This window comes from Kryptolebias marmoratus, linkage group LG20, assembly GCF_001649575.2.
Source record: "Kryptolebias marmoratus isolate JLee-2015 linkage group LG20, ASM164957v2, whole genome shotgun sequence".
NCBI lineage: Eukaryota > Metazoa > Chordata > Actinopteri > Cyprinodontiformes > Rivulidae > Kryptolebias > Kryptolebias marmoratus.
This window is the reverse complement of record NC_051449.1, coordinates 750,753-769,471: the sequence shown is the minus strand read 5'-3', so window position 1 is coordinate 769,471 and position 18,719 is coordinate 750,753. Positions and strand designations below refer to the sequence as shown.

General features: G+C 39.4%; 1 protein-coding gene and 1 non-coding gene across 3 annotated transcripts in view; one reads left to right on the top strand and one right to left on the bottom strand.

Moving 5' to 3' along the window:
* The window catches only part of basp1 (brain abundant, membrane attached signal protein 1), a 32,186-nt gene extending 16,380 nt beyond the window's left edge, over window positions 1–15,806 (top strand). For both annotated transcript variants that reach the window (XM_017433585.3, XM_017433588.3), the window contains exon 2: window positions 12,440–15,806. In XM_017433585.3, coding sequence (XP_017289074.1) covers window positions 12,440–13,073 — 634 coding nt within the window. In that variant the 3' untranslated portion in view covers window positions 13,074–15,806. The remainder of the gene's footprint in view (window positions 1–12,439) is intronic.
* A 516-nt stretch (window positions 15,807–16,322) lies between these two features.
* Window positions 16,323–16,404, bottom strand: trnas-cga. The gene has a single exon. It is a non-coding gene; the product is annotated as a tRNA-Ser (tRNA).
* Between the last annotated feature and the right edge of the window lie 2,315 nt (window positions 16,405–18,719).

Sequence of the window (18,719 nt, the reverse complement as noted above, 5' to 3'; positions counted from 1 at the left end):
GACGAGGAGACGAGGCTGTGAATCTCTGATCCACAGATCCTGAAGTAAAATGAGTTTTATGTAAACAGTTTGTAGAGACGGCTCCACATCAGCTGAGAGCTTCAGGTCTTCCTCCACGTCAGTAGAGACGAAGATAATGCTCCTAATTTTAGTTCAAACCAAATTAGTTTTTACTCAGACTGTAGTTTGATGCACTGTAATTTTCTTGAAATCTACCAAAAACAAAACTTTAATGTTACTTTTGCTCTTTTGTTGCACTTTGACTATTGTTGACAGAAATTTGGCTTATTTTTCTTGCTTTAAATACTGTTTTCAGTGGCTGGAAAAGTATAACCTCAAACACTGAGCAGAAGAATTGATGTTCAAACCATAAATAGTTAAAAAAGTTGGATAAATGTGGATATAAAAGCAGTCGTTGACAGCCACATTAAATTTCCTGTCAAAAGATAAAATCATTTTCCTGTAAAATCTTCAGTGAGTCAGGTTTGAACTTGTGCAGTCAGCAGTGTCAGGATTTACGGATGTGATCTAATAATCATCACCATCTGAGTAAATGACTCCTTAACTGTTCTCATGACCGATAACGTCTGAATCATGGGACGATGTTCCCGACGTCGATGACAGCTTGTCGTTGGAGAATCATCTGACTTTTCATTGCAGCAAATCACTGACCTTATTTAGGAATTTAAAATTTGCCTGATGATTACTGAAATGTCTGAGCTGTCCATTTAAAAATAAACATCAGTCATGTTCTGAGTCTGAATGAGGAGAAAAGTAACTCATGCTCTTGACTCATTGTTATCATTCAGATCACCTTAATGCTCAGTTTCTCAAAATTACTCACCAGAGACTCTGCACAGGGTTAAACAGGACCACAGGTCAATTACGGCAACATAAATAGCACCGGAATAAGAAGAATGGAACATGTCGAGCATATTTATGTGTCTGGCAAAGACTCCCACCCGATGGCATCTTGCTGAACTTGTTCTACATCCCAACGTTTCTTATACTGTAAATATGTGATGACTCAGAGCCGCCCTGGGCTGTGGGTTATCAGCAGGTTTAACTACAGGACCTAAAATTATCCTCTTTTTTACATGGAGAGTCAAATCATAGTGGCTCAGATCAGGATTGTTCTGTTTTTATTTGAATAAAAATCTGGAATGACTGGTTTAAAATATATTTAAATATTTGGATTCTAAACTACAAGTCCTGTTTTGTTATCTGACGTTCTACAGTCTGCACTTTAATCAGAACACCACAGAACCACAGTCTTATTTTGTCATTAGGACAGCTCAAATAGACTTTACTGCTTCCGTCTTTTCTGGGGTTTGTAGTTTGTTTTTTGGTTTGTTGTCGGAGACATCACCTTGAGTTCACGCTGCAAACTGAGCTCAGACTAGCACTCAGCAAACACACATTTCCTACATTTCCTTCTTTTGCAGTTTGGTCACAGATCGTTGGGAATGATCCGACTTTGTTGTAAGTTGTGTCTTTTTTTGTGGCCCAGATAATTAAAGCTCTGTAGAGCAGAGACCAGGGGTTCAGTGAGCACGGTTTGGCACAACGTGGAAAAGAACATGGCTCAAAAGTTCAGGAATCAAACTTACAGCAGGACAGAAAATATGATTTGTATTTTATGTCACTTGCTTTAAATATGCTTATTCAAATAGAAGTTTGAGACATATTAATGAACAGCTTGTGGACTTTCTGAGGAAATCCTTCCTGAAGATTTTTAATCTTTTATCTTTGAGCTGCAGAGGAAAGTCTAAACTCTCTTCTTCTGTTTTTAAGTCTGGTTGTGTTTCTGTTCTGCCAGGCGGAGCGCCATCTTGTTTTCTTTATGTCGTCCTTCATGCTGATGGATAACTCTGTGTGTGTGTGTGTGTGTGTGTGTGGATGTTTTAGTGAGAGTGGAGCTGTGGACAGGTCAGAGGTCACATATTTCTCAGACACACTGTTCATGTATCTCATTAATAAATGGCATGTGTGTGTTTATGTTGCTGTGTTTTTGTTAGAAAGTGTGTGTGTGCATGTGTGTCTGTGAATGTGTGAGTGTGTGTGCAGTGCAGCCTTTCTAGCCAGTTTTGCAAAAATACACTCAGTTTTTCAGGAATTGTTTGAGTGATAATAACAAGTATGTGAACAGTAACAACAATGTAAAAGATTCTGTATCAGAATATGTACTATAATAATAATAATAATAATAATAATAATAATAATAATAATAATAATAATAATAATAATAATAATAATAATAATAATAATACCTGCAACTCTTGGTTTGGATGCACAGAAACAACTTGGATCTAATATTTAAGGCATGTCTGTAATTTGCAGGATTTTTCCCTGTTTGTGTTGAACTTTGGTAACTCCAGCTTGTTTGCTCATGAAGCCTCCCCTCCTTATGTTGAAGTTACATATTTACATCTGAAGTCCATGTTTGTCTGTTCTTATCTGTTGGTTCTGCTGGACGGGTCAGAACATTTATCGCAGTTAGCTGTGCACACACGGTGGTGTTTGTGTTCAGAAGAAAAACAGTTTGGAGCCTGAAGTTGCTAAAAATCAATAATAAATGTAAAAAATAACACATTTTTAGCCTGTCGGGTAAATATTAAATCATTCCTCAATCCTTTTTAAGCAAAATGATTTAAAAGTTATTTTGATTTGAGTTTGATTGTTTTCTGATGTGTTTCAACTCTTAACAGATGCTATAAAGTTAACTTGATCAATTTTTATTATGATTATTATAATTTCTGTTCAAGTTTAACTCGTGGGTCTTAAAGGTTTGTGACAAACTAGAAAAAAGCTGTGAAATTAAAGACATTTGTGTTTTTTTGCCTCATTTATCACGTTTTTAAATCATTATCAGGCCACAGGTTTGTTTTCCAGAAATAAATTGAAAGTATCAGCATAAACATTTATTCTGTGAGAAGAAACATCTGGGAATCTTAAACCTGTGTCCAAAATGTCTCCAAACCTTTGCGAGGGTTTTTGCTCCTGTGCTGCTGGAATTTTGAACATTGTTTTTTAAATTTGCAAATAAATTTCAGCTTATATTATTCACAGCATTTTAGAAAACATCTGGAGCTCTGAGTTTAGTTGCTGTGAGTCAGAAAGTGACGTAAAAATGAAACATGATCTATTAGAGACAGAAAAGAGAATAATGTCTCAAAATGAGACATAATTAAGACATTTTGAAACTAAATTGCGATAAAAAAAATTTGCACAATGTTTGCAGTGATGTCATAATCTATTAGCAGTTACAGAAATGGGTCATAAGAGAAAATTCATGTATTTTTTAAAATTTTTGTGTCCAACTAAACAGCCCAGGTAAACTTTAGGACTTTAGGGTTTATTTGTTTGTATGTTCATCATTTTACCAGGTTGTATTTTTATTGGTTTATCCTCCCTTATGGGATTTATACTGCTTTGTTGTAAAAACACAATAGAATATTTGCTAAGATGCTATCTGTGCAGGTAAACCTGGTTCTGTTTGCAGCTGTAGGTAAATGTTGCAGGTGTGAGGAGTTGAAACTAATCTTTAAACCTGAAAGTTTAAACCCTGTGCATTTATTTTTTCAGATTGATTATGAATCCATACGTGCCTCAGAGTCTGTTTCCACCACAACTATCAGGAATGTGCCGACAGTTAGGAGCTCAGTAAGAGGTCAATATCGGGTCGAATCCATGCGACTCACACAGAACTCAAAAGTCAATGTTCTACCCGGCAGATTTCTGAGAACATAATAAAGTCGCCCCCCCCACACACACACAGCTTTCTGAGCTACTAAACCAGCTTGGTGTCAAGTAACATTTTAGAAACAAGAAATCAATTCACAGCTGGAACACTAACAGGTCTATACTGAAGTTTTTATGGAGACGTTTTTGACATTTCAGGGCAACCTTTCTTATATAGCAGAGCAAAACCTTCACTACCGTCTGCAGAGTAATCTACTATAAAAGTTACTATAATTTACTATAAAGGGATGAGCAACTTTAATTACCTATATGAACTCATCAGAAATAAAGAGATGAAGGATTAATTAATTTGTGATTGCAAACTTCTCATAAAAAGATCTGCACCTCAGAACTGGATGTCAATCAAACTCTCTGCATTTATACATTTAGAGAAAAATCTGCCCATATTTATATAAATCTAAACAATTGAATTTGTCTGATAGATTAGAATGAAGTATAAAATATATGCAATAAAGGAATCTAACCCTAATCACACACATTAAGTTTGAAATATCCATATTTTAAACCAAAGAGGTGCAGAAATGTATGAATGTTAGGCACAAGTTGTAATAGAAAGAAGTAGTTTAATTTGTTTATTCAGAGATCTGACAATAGATGGATGCCAGCCAATAAATGTATCAGTCCATGTGGAAGAAACTCCTGGTTGTTTCCACTTCCTGTCTTCGGCTCCATCAGCTTCGGTCTCGCTAACAGGTCGTGACAATCCTGAGGCCTCCATCATTTTCAGCGGGTTCAGACAGAAGCTCCGTCCCTGTGGGGACTGATTCCACCGAGGCGAACAACCAGTGGATTAATTCATTATGAATTCCAAACAGGAAGAACATTTTTTTGGTATTAAATCAGAAAATGATGAAAGTCCGGAGACTGAATCAGACGGAGATTCTCGGAGGCGTTCTCTCCAGACAGAACTGTCTGTTTTCAGCAGAGGCGGCAGGTTGGAGCAGGGAAATATCAAACAGGCCTTGGGGTTGTCTGCCTTCGTCCTCGGCCGCCTCGAGTCTCTTATCTGTCTGAGAAAATGGCGAGCGGCCGAGGAGACGTCTGACAAATCCAATCAGTCACATTAACCGGAGGACTGATGAGATCGACTGTCTCTGCAAGTGTCCTCGGTGGACAGGGACTGATGTGTTTGTTCATGCAGCATTCGATAGATTTAGTCCAGCAGCTGCCACATTAACATTACTGGAAGCTTTATTTGCCAGCAGCGTTTGATTTTCTGTCAGCACCTTAAAATATGAAAACAATTACTTTGTTAATTGGACAGCATTAAACTGCTCCATCATCACATTCTTTATTAAGAATAATAATGATAAATGTACTTAAACCTCAACATTTATGGAAACATTTTGTTGTAAATGTCTGAGGCACAAATGAAAAGCCAACTCGTCTTTGTTACATAAGCCAAGCTGATTGGCTAATATCTGTACCCCAGTGCATTGTGGGTAATTTTTTTTTGTCAAAGCCGCACCTGTTCTGTCACTTACCGGAGCCTGAGAGGCTGACCTGGATGTGTCAGGCAGCAACAAAATCCTTTTTAATGTTTTACAGGAGAAACGAGACCCGAGGCTTCGCTGCTTTTCACAATAAATCAGGAAGGAACGACAGAAGGATCCAGGCTGGAGCTCAGAGAGGAGAGGGCCTGTTTTACTGCCTCGACTGGGGGTTTCAGAGTGAAATGAGACGTAAAAAGCAGAACAAACACGGTTAAATCATTGCTCAGGATTACACGACTGGTTTTAAAGTGATAAAGATATTATTTCTTTACATCATTAAGAAGTGCATTGTTGTGTTTCAGTGATATTCTGTTCTAATCTGAGTTAATGAGCGGCACGAGCTGCTCCTGACGTTCAAACAGAACCTGGGTTCATGATGAAGAAGCATCCAAGTCATCGCATCAAAGGACCAGTCTCACCAAGTCTCCTAAAACCTGCAGGATCCTTTAACGTCTTCCTATAATTATAAAGTTCCCATTTTCTGGAGTTCATACCACAAAGTCTGTGATGGATCTTAGATGTTGAAACTGTTTGTAAAGCATCTTTTTTAGCTTCTATTTTAGTGTCAGCAGTTATAGCTTCAGCTGTTTGGTGATTCATTCAGTGTAAATGTTTCTGTTGTCCTATCAAAGATACACCCCTACACCTGCCGTGCACATGCAAACAGTGGTTCTGAACACAAGAAATTAGATGATGCTGCATGCCTATATGTTGAACATTTTGTTCTCATGATGCAGATATGTGCACGTTAGCTCGCATCGAGGCAGACAAACTTGTCTGAGCTCTGCAGAAGTGGAGGTCATGTAAATGTCTGAAAGAGGAGGAGAGGATTCTGCCAAGCGAAATGCCACAGAATCCACAGAGATGGACATAATCTGGTTCACTTTGCTGTTTTTGTTTTGTCTGTTGTCGGTTTTCTCTTCAGCCAACTAAGCGTTTCTGAAAGACGCTGTTTTTGTCGCTAAATGTCTCGGCGAAAAGCGTCTCCGTTAAGCGCCTCGCTGGCTCTCGTCTCTGCTGAGTTCGTCCTTTGACTCATAAGCAGCAGCTGAACACAGAGCTTCTCTGTAGTTAAACTGATCAATACCCATTTCCAGCGCCGGAGTTTTCTCCAGCTCTGTCAATCTGACAATTGATCGTCTAAACACACAGATGTGTGTATGTGTATTTATTGTCCAGATTTGTGTTTGTCTTCCATTTAAACACGTTGTACACTTTCAGCCTGAAGCAATTTAACAGCAGGCAGTTTAATAGCATTTAATAGACCGCTCTCTGGATGAATCTGTCTACTGAAAGACTACATACAGTATGATTGGCCTTAAAATATTTGACCGACAGGCTGATTTTAAAGTTATTAGACGAAAATAAGACAATACCAAACTTCAAATCCTCATCTGAAACAACATTTTTTGCAAACTGCAGCTTAATAGATCATAAGTTCAGTGTTTCGGTTTTGATTAATTTTGTGCAAACTGTGTTAACTCTTTAATTGATTATAGTTGTTAGCATTTAGCTGTTAAACCTGATTACAGCCTGAATCTGCTGTCATATTTCTGTAGACTCTTTGTGTGGCTCCATGCTTCTTGCAGCAGGATCTGCAAACACCTGCAGACCTCAAACGTTACCTAACTGCGGAGAACGCACCACAGCTGTGTTCTGCATGGCTCCTCGTTAACAACCATCTCAGACATGTGTAGGAACCCCATCCCAGTCCAGCAGATACAGATCCTGCAAAGACGAGGGCTGGGTAATAAAAGGCAGATGTAGACACTAATTCATTTGTAAAACGCAATAATTAAAACTGATAATTAGGTAAAAAGACTGTCTTACTATTAATACCTTCACTTCTAACCTCCTGATTCTTCCTTTAATCCTGAGTGTGACAGAAGGAATCAGCTTCACGAAGCCTGAAGCTTCTCCAGACTGAGAAGTGTTTACCGTTGGACAGAAATAGACGTAACACCAGTCCTGCTGCTCGCTTCCACACAGGGGACCAGGACCAATTACCACAGATGCTACACTTCATGCTTTCTACGGGATTAGGAATATTACTTGCAGCTCTTGACCTTGCAGGATGAATTTAAGTGGAGAAAGTATTTTTGCATCATCTTTGGCAGTGGTGTGGTAATGTTTGATGTACAGGAGGCTCAGTTTTTTAAAAATAGCTCCTTTCTGTTGGGATAGAATGAAAAGCAGACCGTGAGCCTCTGAAAACCTTTGTCTCAGACTCCAATCTGTCGCTTCAGCTACTTGAATATCTCAAATCAGCCTTTTCTTACTCCCAGCATCCCCTGCTTCCTTTTTTCTTCCATCCCAGCCAACATGCTGTCCTTTTTTTTCCTTTTTATTTGTGTGTATTTCAGTGTGTATGATTGGGCCAGATTTTCTGCTCCAGTTTTCCCGCCTGTCCGTTCGCTCTCCTGCACTCGCCGGCTGCAGTTTGGTGAAACAAACTTGTCTTAAATCAGCCAGCTGGATGGCAGCAGGAGGAAGTGCTCAGGCCCGTGCAGGGAATTATGGCATTGCGTCCGTGTTGCATTTATTCATACGCACGAAGGGAACACGCAGTTCTTCTTCTGAACGACTGAATCGCTGCGCTGTTTGTCCAATCACGTCTCACCACGCTGAAATCCTGAACTGACTGTCATCCAGGAGGAAATTTAAGACTTAATTTCTTCTTAAATCATTTTATTGTCAAACAGATAAAATATAAAATTATTGACTTTTTAAAGGGTTTCTATTTGTATTTTGTGCTGCATTAGTTGAGCAGAGCTAACCACAGCCTAATTTTGTCTTAAAACAATATTTATTAGACAGAAGTGAGAATAAAAATATACAGATTGATGATGCAGCATAAGATAGTAGCTTACTGGGTTTGTGTATTTTTAATCAAACCTTTACCAGAGCTGAGGTGTGACCAACACATTAACTAAATTAGGTTTGATCTTGATTGAATTCAGCTTTGACACGGAGATGAATTTAGATTAATCAGTCATATTCAGCAGATTATGTTCCTTAAGCAACAATAAGATAGAAAATAGAAAATGCTGAGTGGTGAAACTGAATTGTAAAAGCTAAAAAAAGCAGAACAAAGAAGCTAAAAGAAGCCAAAGCCTAGCTGCAAGTAGCAAAAGGCTAGCTAAACTAAAAGTAGCAGAAACTGATGATTTAAAACAACCGATGCATCTGAACTTTGCAGGAGTCCAAACCCAGATCATCCTGACAGAAACAGATCTGCAGCAGTTTGTGGTTCAGCCTGATGAAGCTGGACTGTTTTAAAATGGAGGTCAGTGTGGCACAAGAGCCTCAGGCTGGATCCACAATCTGTGTCACGGTTCTGTGAGAACCATGTTGGTGGTTTAAACGTAATCTGTCTGCAAACTGCTTTGTTTAAACCATTATAATGATAGGCTTATTATCAGAAATTGTGCAGTTTTTATGCTTTGGCTTGTTTTTCTTACAGATTTCTGAATGGTAGAAGAATTAGACAGTTTGACAAAAGATTATAAGAAATTACAATTTGAGCAAAAAAAAAAAGAAAAGAAAGCAAGTTCTTAAAGGAGGTGAAAGAGAAACAAAAACTTGTTTAGCACTAATATGGTTCAGCAGAAAAAGCTTCTTGCGACAAGCTCTGATTTATTTCCTGCAAATGCACAAGTAAAAATAGATTTTTCCAACAATAAATCATATAAAAGCTCTGAGAAGCAAGCTGTTTTTTCTGCTCCTGCAGCTCTCTGCCGTCACACTGATTTCCCAGCAGACGTGAAAGCAGAGAGAGACGAGCGAGCAGGACGGGGAGTCGGACAGTGACAGCCTTAACCTTTAAGGTGTCATCCTGGACCCAGAATCTGCCATATCAAGCAAGTTGACTGCTGCTCTGAGAGTCCAGGACCCCCAGAGACCTCCATCTGCTGGACCGGAGTGACTCCAATGTGACCTGCAGACGCTTGGAGTCAAAACTCATGTTAAACTCATTTTATGAGGGAAACTGGCTGTTAGGGAGGAGCAGCTCTGCAGGTGAAGAAGACGAGAACAAAGACGTGGAGAAGAAGAAGAAGCTGAAGTGATGCTGGATGGATTACTGCAGAAAAACAAAGTGGAGTGAAAAGAGAGCCGAGCTGAGCAGGAGTGTCGGTGCGGGGGCGTTGACAGATGACTCGCCAGAGACAGTGGGAGTTGGAGAGAAATCTGAGGAGAACGGAGCCATCTGCTCCTTCAGGGACTTCTGCACGTTTTAAACCACTTTACCACCTTCAGACTTGCAGGGCACAGGCGTGATCGTAGATTAATAACGTTGGACAAACACAGTTTCAGTGAGCACCGATGTTGCTGTGATCAATCTTGTGTTTTGTTTATTCAGCAGCTTCTGAGCTGCTCCAGCAGCAACTGCTGAACACAGAGGAAAAAACCAGGACAAAGTGGCTCAGCACGTTTTAATCAGGTTCAGGGGAAAGTAATAGACCTGGGAAACATGGATGGCATTTTTACCAAGATTAGGAAAACAAAATAATGCTTTAAATCTGAAAGTGGAAGTCTATTTAAGTAAAACAAAATAAAAGATTTTCTTATAACAAAAACTCTTTTAGTCCAAAATATCTCTGGCTAATGTTGCCCTATTTAGCACAGGCAGATTTATCATTTTTGCTATTTATACACAGCATTTAAAACTATTGAAACCATGTAGGACAACATGAGTCCAATAATCACACTAAAATCCCAGAGAGGATTTGAATGCAGATTTTTCCAGGCTTGGTCGTCAGCTTGAAGAATCAGTTGAGGAAACCTGTTCAACGATGAACAGGTTGAGTTAATCCATCCATCCATCTTCTGCCACTTATCTGAGATCAGCTCACAGGGGCACCAGATTAAGACTATCCTCTCCTCAGTGTCTTCCAGCTGGGAGATAGAATCCCTCCAGTCACGTTCTGGGTCTTCTCTGAGGTCTCCTTCCAGTGCGACATGTCTGAAAAACCTTCCCTGGAAGATGTCCAGAAGCATCCATACCAGATGTCCAAACCACCTCAGCTGACTCCATTGATGATGAGGAGCAGGAACTCCAATCTGAGCTGAGGGGCAGTCCAGCTGATTTCTTATTCCTTCAATCATTATTCATAGATCGTGTTGGTGAGGGCTGGAACGTAGCTCAGCTGGTAAATTAACAGTGTTGCTTTTTAGCTTGTCTCTCTGTTCACTGCAACAAATCTATACATTTGCCCAAATCTGCTTATTAGTTTCCCGCTTCAACTATCTTGACTTGTGAGCAAGGCCCAGAGATTCTTAAACTCCTTCACTCATTTGGCTTATTTCTAACTTGAAGCTGCCAAAAAAACCTGTTTGTCTTTAAGTAGGAGCTGGAGAGTGCATCCCATGTTGATCAACATTTGCACACTGGTTGGTTGGTTTTTTCCACCTCTCTTTGGGTTTCATTTGACTATTTGTCACTTTCTGTGCATTGCAGGATTGCATCTTATCACCCATGCTGAACTCATCTCAAATACACTTTGTTTGGTGCTGATGCTCAGAACTCGTAGCTGTTTGGTCACACTTGCTTTTTCTGCGTCCTCGCCTGCAGTTTGCAGGTTACAGTCGGTCTTTTGTGCAAACCAAGGCATTTTCTCCAGGTTGTCTCAGCCCTGCCTCAGCTCTTCAAACACTAAAACCACACGTCCAGCAGTGGAAAAGCGTGCAGCCATTGTCCGCCCTCCGGATGATCATGAGTCATTGTCCCAGCAGCAACAAGCAGCAGTGAGAGCTCCATTGTGGGTCGTATAAAGCTGCGGCAGGAACGGCAGCTCTGGCAGACACCAACCGGTGGACTGTCAGAGGACTTCTGCATGAATAGTGGAGTAATTCAGTCAGTGGCGACAAGGTGATTAGCATTTTGAGTGGATTTACCGCCGGCTCTGTTCCATTCATGGTCTGTGAGCAGCCAGCACAATATTTCTCTGGTCAGGTTTGTTTTTATTTTTTATGCATTTTACATAAAACACACCAAACCTTGGTGTCAAACACATCAGCCATAAAAACATTTTAGTTCGCTAAAATCACCAAGGATTGAAAATTAGACTTATTGTTCATGTTGGATGTGCACATTAATTATGACCACTAACATAAGCATGAGTAATGTCTAATTATTGTCCACACTTTGAATGTTTAATGTTGTTTCTGGATCAAATTTTACATCAAAGATGTTTGAAAATCCAATATGTGTGATCTGACACACTTTTTAATGTTGAAAACTTTATTTTTTCCTCTCGAGAATGCAAAGTTTTGACAATTCAGGTGTGACTCACCTGTGTGAGCAGAGCAGTTTTCTGTATCGTCATACAGACTTTATATTTGAACCCAAACGGGCCGAGCTCTGCAGGATCTGTTGCATACTGAAGCCTCCTCCCCTGTGAAGCAGACAGATGGTGATTTCTATGAAAAAACCTTCAGCTGACTGAGTGAGCCAGGAATCTGGAGGTGTACGTGTGTGTGTGTGTGTGTGTGTGTGTGTGCATGCTGTAGAGTTACATTACAGAAAAGTGCATACATGAAAGTATGAGGATCCTTTCAGACTGTGTGACTGTATTTTAGAATAATTTGTTGCAACTCTGCGTGTTCGTCAGATATCTGTGGCTTTCCTCTTTATGTAAATACAGATCTGCTCAGCGTCGGAGCAGTCATAACATTAAAAACAAATATTGGTCCATGATGCTCGAATTCCTCTGCAAAATATTTTTGTTAAAGTTAGCGTTAGAGAAATAACAACAAGGTTAAGGCTTGAGATTGTCTGCAGAAAATAAATGCAAGTTGGTGCAATTTCAACAGAAAACAATAAAAACAAAAAATCACATTTAAAATCAAAATATGAAAAGGCCAGATGGTGAGAATATTTTTAAATAGTGAATTCAATAATATTTTCTTTTTAAAAAGCATCTCTTCTCTCAAATCTAAAAAGATTGGGAGAGTTAATCTTCTTCCTAAAAGAGGTAACTCAGATGTAATTTGGTTTCTCCATAAATAAATGGCTACTTTTAAAATATATATAACAAGCAGATATATCTTTTCTATCTCAGCCCAAAACAGAGGTGATATTTAGCTGTTTTTATCCCAACAAACTTAAAGCTTTTTGTTCACTGGTCTCATTTTATTCAGGCCTGATTCTGCTGTACTAAAATGTGTTTCTTTTCTTGTTTCAGAGGCCAGAGATCTAAAATGGGAGGCAAGCTCAGCAAAAAGAAGAAGGGATACAGTGTAAACGACGATAAGTCCAAAGACAAGGATGCCAAAGCAGAAGGCGCCTCAGCTGAGGAAAGCGAAGCACCAAACGACAAGAAAGACGAGGCAGCAAACGACGCTAAAGAGGTAGCAAATGACACAGCTGCCAAGGATACACCAGCGGCAGACGCCGCAGCGCCAAAAGAGGAGGAAAAGAATGCAGCCTCCGCAACGAAGGAGTCCGAAAAACCTGCCGCCAACGCTGAGCCCAAAACAGAGGCTGCCAAGGCCGAGGAGAAACCAGCTGCCCCCGCCCCGGCCAAAGAATCCGCTCCTGCCGCAAAGGAGCCCGAGGTGAAGACACCCGCCCCGGCAGCGGAGAGCAAAGGTGAGGCCGACGCCAAAAAGACTGAGGCCCCCCCGGCACCAGCAGCCAAAGCCGAGGCAGCTCCTGCAGCCTCCCCCGACCCCAAGCCCACAGAGGCCACTCCCGCAGCGCCAAAGGAGGCAGCTGCCGCCGCACCTAGTTCAACACCAGCCGCCGAACCTCCGGCCAAGGAGGCAAACGCCACAGAGGCACCAAGCAAGGATCAAACCGTAGCAGTTCAAGATTAATGGACAGCTTCTTTTCGGAAATGATGAAATAAATTACCTAACTCAACAATGAAGAAAATTTTTAAAAAAAGGGGAAAAAATGAAATTTACTAGCCCGCCAATATTCTGATGATAACAATAATAATAATAATTGTAATGATGATGATGATGATTTGTTGAATGAGGAGGACTGGAGACGTTTCCCACTGATGCATATGATTATTGCTATTATTATTGTTATGTTTTAATCTTTTTTTTCTGCTGTAGTATTTGAACTTTGATACGAGTCTGTGTCAGCCATTCGCCTCACCTGCTCACCTTCATCACTTCACTCATACAACCCAGAGGTTTCACCTGAACCCCATTTCAGCCCACAGAAGACCTGCATCTCTACACTCCCCTGCACCCTCTGCTCTGTAACATCTAGATTTTGTGTCATGATTAAGAAGACACCTCTTCGCCAGCTTCATTCAGTTTGTTGCATTCGGGGCTTTGGCCTTCTGCTCTCCGTTTCACCACGCAGTGCAGTAGTAGCTGTGTTTTTATTTTTAATTCGTACTCCCCTGAAGCCTTTTGGAATCAGGTTGTGCATTGAACACATTTTCCTCTCATATGAGTTAAAAACAACAACTTTAAAACAAGGACTGAGAGCGCTGATGCTTTCTAAGACATTCCAAAGGTTGAAAAAGGCCGGCTTTGCAATTAAACAATTGTAGGATTTTTTTTCAAACAAACATATAGATTTTGTACTGAAACCCTTAGTGGTTTTTTAGCATTTGTAATACTTATAAAACCTGCAAAGCCTTGCTGAAAAGATCTTTCCAATGTGCTTATGAAGTTCAAAGCAGTTCTCTGATCTTCTGTTCAAATTTAGGGACAAGTTAAAGAACATTTATGTTTTTAGAAGCATATCTACTGACAACCTGGATGAAATACAAGCATGTCTTGTGCTCAGATGGGGATGTTTACTGCGCTACGAGGACACTTCAGATAACAAATGTTCAGTTGTGTCTTTCCACAGATAGTAGACTAAACTAGCTCTGAAGCAACCTGTGATCGTCTTTGCTCCCTGATTTGATACTGGAAGAAAAACTCAAAAACACTCTGAAGCAACAGTCCAGCTGTTTCTTTTAAAGTTTCTGCTGCCAATGTTTGACTAAAAGTATTCAGATATGTCCTTTTGTTAGTGTTACATGGAGGAAGTGTGCTGCAGTTGCAGAATGATACAGAAAAAGGACTGAATTTGAAATTGAAAGACTGAAAATGTGATTTCACTTGAACAGTTACTGGTGCAGTGTTTCCTGATGACTTCACCTCAGCAGTCCAGTATTTAGGCAGATAAAAAAACGCCCGGCTCGGGTCTGTTTGACCGCACGTTGAATCAGTGCACAGCAGACTTCTACGGCAACAATAGGCCGCTGTAATTGTTATTATGGGGTGGAAATGATTTGCGCAGAAGGAGGCTTCTGATTTTGTCATTTTCACTTTGTGAACAATTTTCTCCACGTAAATCTGTCAGTGGAAGAGAACGGGCTTTCAGTGCATCTCAGACTCAATTAAAAGTGTGATAAAAGTAAGAAATAACTGCCAATCTGGCTTTATTTTATGCTGAATGAAAAACTGAGTTAGCTGTCAGACCAAAATATTAGTGTTACAGTAAAGGACATCAATTTGAACCATAAAAGGTTCTTATTTAGGGTGTTAAAGCACTGAAGCACTCCTGTTACTATTCACCTGTTCTTCTTCTGTTTCCGTCACAGTTTTCAATTTGGAAAAAAACCCCACTGAAAAATACATTAAAGTCTGCAGCTTGATCAGGAATAGAGTGCTCTGATTGGGTAGCAGTAAGGACAAAGACTAAATTCATGCAAAAATAATTTCCCTGTAGATAAAAATATGATTTAAGTGAAAGAAGAGAGAAAGAAGAGTTTAAACCGGTCACAGAAAGTTGGACTTCACATGACTGAACTGGCATTTTGAGATCTTTAATGGTTTTTGAACAATCACAGTTAAAGTTTTCAGATTTTTTAGGTTCAACTTTCAGTGATGATGTCACACATTCTAAACTCTCCAAATTTTTTGCAAAAAAACTCCCAGAATCTTCACACTTCTACATTTCTGCTACATTTTAGACATTAAATTGTAGACATTTTTGTCTTTTCATTGGTTTTTGAGGAATCTCGATAGCAGACATAAAGGAAATAATCTCTTACTTCCATCTTTGTTCTGCTTTGTTGGAAGAATAAATGCAGTCAAATAACGTACCAGCAAACTACCAGACTTACCAAATGTTCCTCTTTCCACCTTTGCATAAATGCAGGCACATGTGTAAGTCATCTCAGCCATCCATTCTTCATCTTTTCCTTTCTATCCATCTGACACACACCGTCTTCCTTCCAGCACTCGTCGAACCGTAGCAGAAACCAACACCTGAGGATGGTTGTGTGTCACATGATTCTGTTTTTCTTCCTCTCTTGACTCAGTAAATTGCATGTCCGTGGTTGGGTGAACCTGTAGTCCTGTCTTTTTGGTCAAGTGGAAAAAAAAAAAAAAGTAAATGATAATTTTTCAGTCTGCATCCATGCCAACTACAGTTGATATTTTCATTCCATGTCTCACCACCACTGCTATTTCCACACGCTCATTTAGACAAACAAAAAGTAAAAAAAAAAAGATATGGAAACTGATGCGTTTAAAATTATATGTACTTGTATAAATGGTGCAACAGTAATAAAATGTAAGAAATTGACTTGAGGATCTTGTGTAAGTGGCTTATTTATTATTTTCTGTGGTTATTGTGCTCTCCAGACTTTGGCCAACCATGAAGGTCAAAGATACTTTGTCTGTCAATTTCTGTTGGGTTAGGTTTAGACATTTAAAGCTAAGTGGCCAGGGTTTAGAAAACATTATGGTTTACCTTAAAACAAACACTTTTTCAGTGTTTGCTGCATAAGCTCCAGGTATTTTATTATGCCAACTAGACATTTTCTGATGAAATTTCAAAGATTTTAGAAGATATCAATGAGATATTTCCTTTATTAGTCAAAGCAGTAGATATTTTTTTATGGAAACTGAACATTTTTAGTAAGATCTGAGTGGAAAGACTTTTTTTTTTAAAGTACGAAGACACGACGCACACATGCTGTGATGGCTAAGTAAGAGAAGCCATCTTGCATCTGCAGACAAATCCTGTCCTATCCTCACTTGAAAGTTGTTTTGACTATAACTAATGTGACTCAGAGGCTTAAATAATACCCTAACTAATCTCACCGCTGTGAGCAGGGTTTGAACCTGCGAAGGGAATCCCCATTGGATTTCGAATCCAACGCCTTAACCACTCGGCCATCACAGCTGCTAACACCACACATCTGGTGGAAATGTATGGAAATAAATCAGTCTCAAAAGCACAAAACACCACTATGTATACAATAAGATTCACAAATGCATAAACAGTTTTTAAGGAATATGCCACGTATACAAACTGTCAAATGTGTGTGCATGATTTGCCTGCTGTTTGATGAATCAGTAAACATTAGAGAACCTTTATGCTCCAGATTCACAAGGCTGCAAAGCCTGAAAAGTCACATGCACAGGTAAACTGATGTGAGCGCTCGTGTTGACTGATCCGACCACAGCAGGTAATTTGGCACGCACGTTTAGTAGTTTGGATGCTGACCACATTCCTACTTGTGCAGTTTGAAACTGTTAGATCTTGTACACTTTTCTGAATACCTCTGAGAATAATTCATCTCCAGATGTTTTCACGCAGCTGTGATGGCCGAGTGGATAAGGCGTTGGATTCGAAATCCAATGGGGTTTCCCTGCGCAAACCCTGCTCACAGCGGCTAAATGCATGTTTAACAACATCATGTATGGCACATCATAGATGTTTAATGGGGCTATCCTGCAAAATACTCATCTTGTTAAACTTAATTTACTTTGAAGTTTTTCAGATTTAAATGGACTTTGTTAACAAACAAAGATTACAGAACAATAACTCCTCCATAACAATAACTTAAAGCTTGGCAGTAATGTTTCTGAAATAATAGCTGAAGGCAAAGAACAAACAGAAAGCATCTGAACGCAAATAATCTTAAAAAGAACAACAACAATACACTTAAACTCAAACTACAAACACTCTAAGAATATGAGCAGCTTTTACTCAGACTCAGCAGGTTGTTTGAGTTGACTGGGTTCATACAGATAATGCACCATTATATACTGTCTGTGAGGTCTAGGCACCTCAGCTGAGCTATAATTTCTCCTCTACCAACGGTATAAAAAAAGAGAAATATTGATGGGAACAGTGGAAAATACGAAGGAGCCAAGCCTTGCCGAACAGTGCTGATTGATGTCTTTATCTCTTCTTCTTTCACCTCAGCCTCCCTGTCGCGGGGATGTCGAGACAGTTAATCATCAACTTAATCTCACTGGGGTGATTTATACCTGTTCGAATGCCATTTGTCACTCATTAATAGCTTCACCGTGCTTTTTACTCAGGCCACAACAAAGTTGGGTCTGAGCTGAGGCCATTCAGAAACGAGAAACGGATGGATCAGTTAAATACAAAGTACACTTTTAATTATAACCAGTTGTTTAAATTAAATTCAAATTTGGTGAAGTAACAAATACTCTTAATGCTAACAGGTCATACAATTCATTATGACTACACAAATGCACATTTGACCAAAATGGCCACAACTTTGTCATTTTTCACCACAGAAGAATGATCTAAGCTTAAAACTTTATGCATACATTTAAATAATGCTAGCTCTTTATGTTTGTTATAAAATCTTTTGGGTTTCACCTATTTACCTATTTAATTATTTACACCCATTTATGCAAGTTTAATATGAAATAGAGAAATCATTAATCACTATCGCTCATGTATGCACAACAAACCAGGTAGTTAAGTCAATAAAAACAAGAGAGAAGGTGGTGACTGTGCTCACAAAAAAGCAAACAAAGAGAAGTTAGAGCAAGTGGAGAATTGAATCAGAAAAACGGAGTAAAATAACAAATGTTGTGAGATTGACAGGAATTTCCTTGATTTGCAGAAGAAAATTCATTAGGTCAAAAAAATAAGATTGATAACTGACATGCAAATACATTTAAGCCCTAAAAGTCCCGACTAGGTGGTGTTTTTACGTGGTTCCGATGAGGCTAGTAAAACAAGTACACACACACACACACACACACACACACACACACACACGTCGAGTAATAATAACTCGACGCTGCAGAACCTCTATTATAAAACTGTCTGACGATATCAAACAATAAAGAACTGCCTTTGTGTTCACAGCCTGTTATTTTAAATTTCTGCTCATCAAGCCACATCAGTGTGAACGTTTGGAATAAAAGAGACAGACATGCAGTAATTACAGAAAAGGCAGTGGATTGAAGATGTATCATTATCTGACAAAATGATTGTAAAGTGACAGAAAATACCACAATGATAAGCTGATTATAGCAGTTCTCTTCAAAGGAAAGTAGCAAGTTTTTATCCAGAATTAAACCTACAAAGAAGCTCATCTTATCTTTTTTATTTGACTGTAATTTTGACTTTTAGGCCAAGATGTTCTCAAGATAGGCGGCACAGTGGTGCAATGGTTGGAGCTGTCGCCTCACAGCAGTGAAAGTTCTCCTCCCTGCTTTTCTGCATGG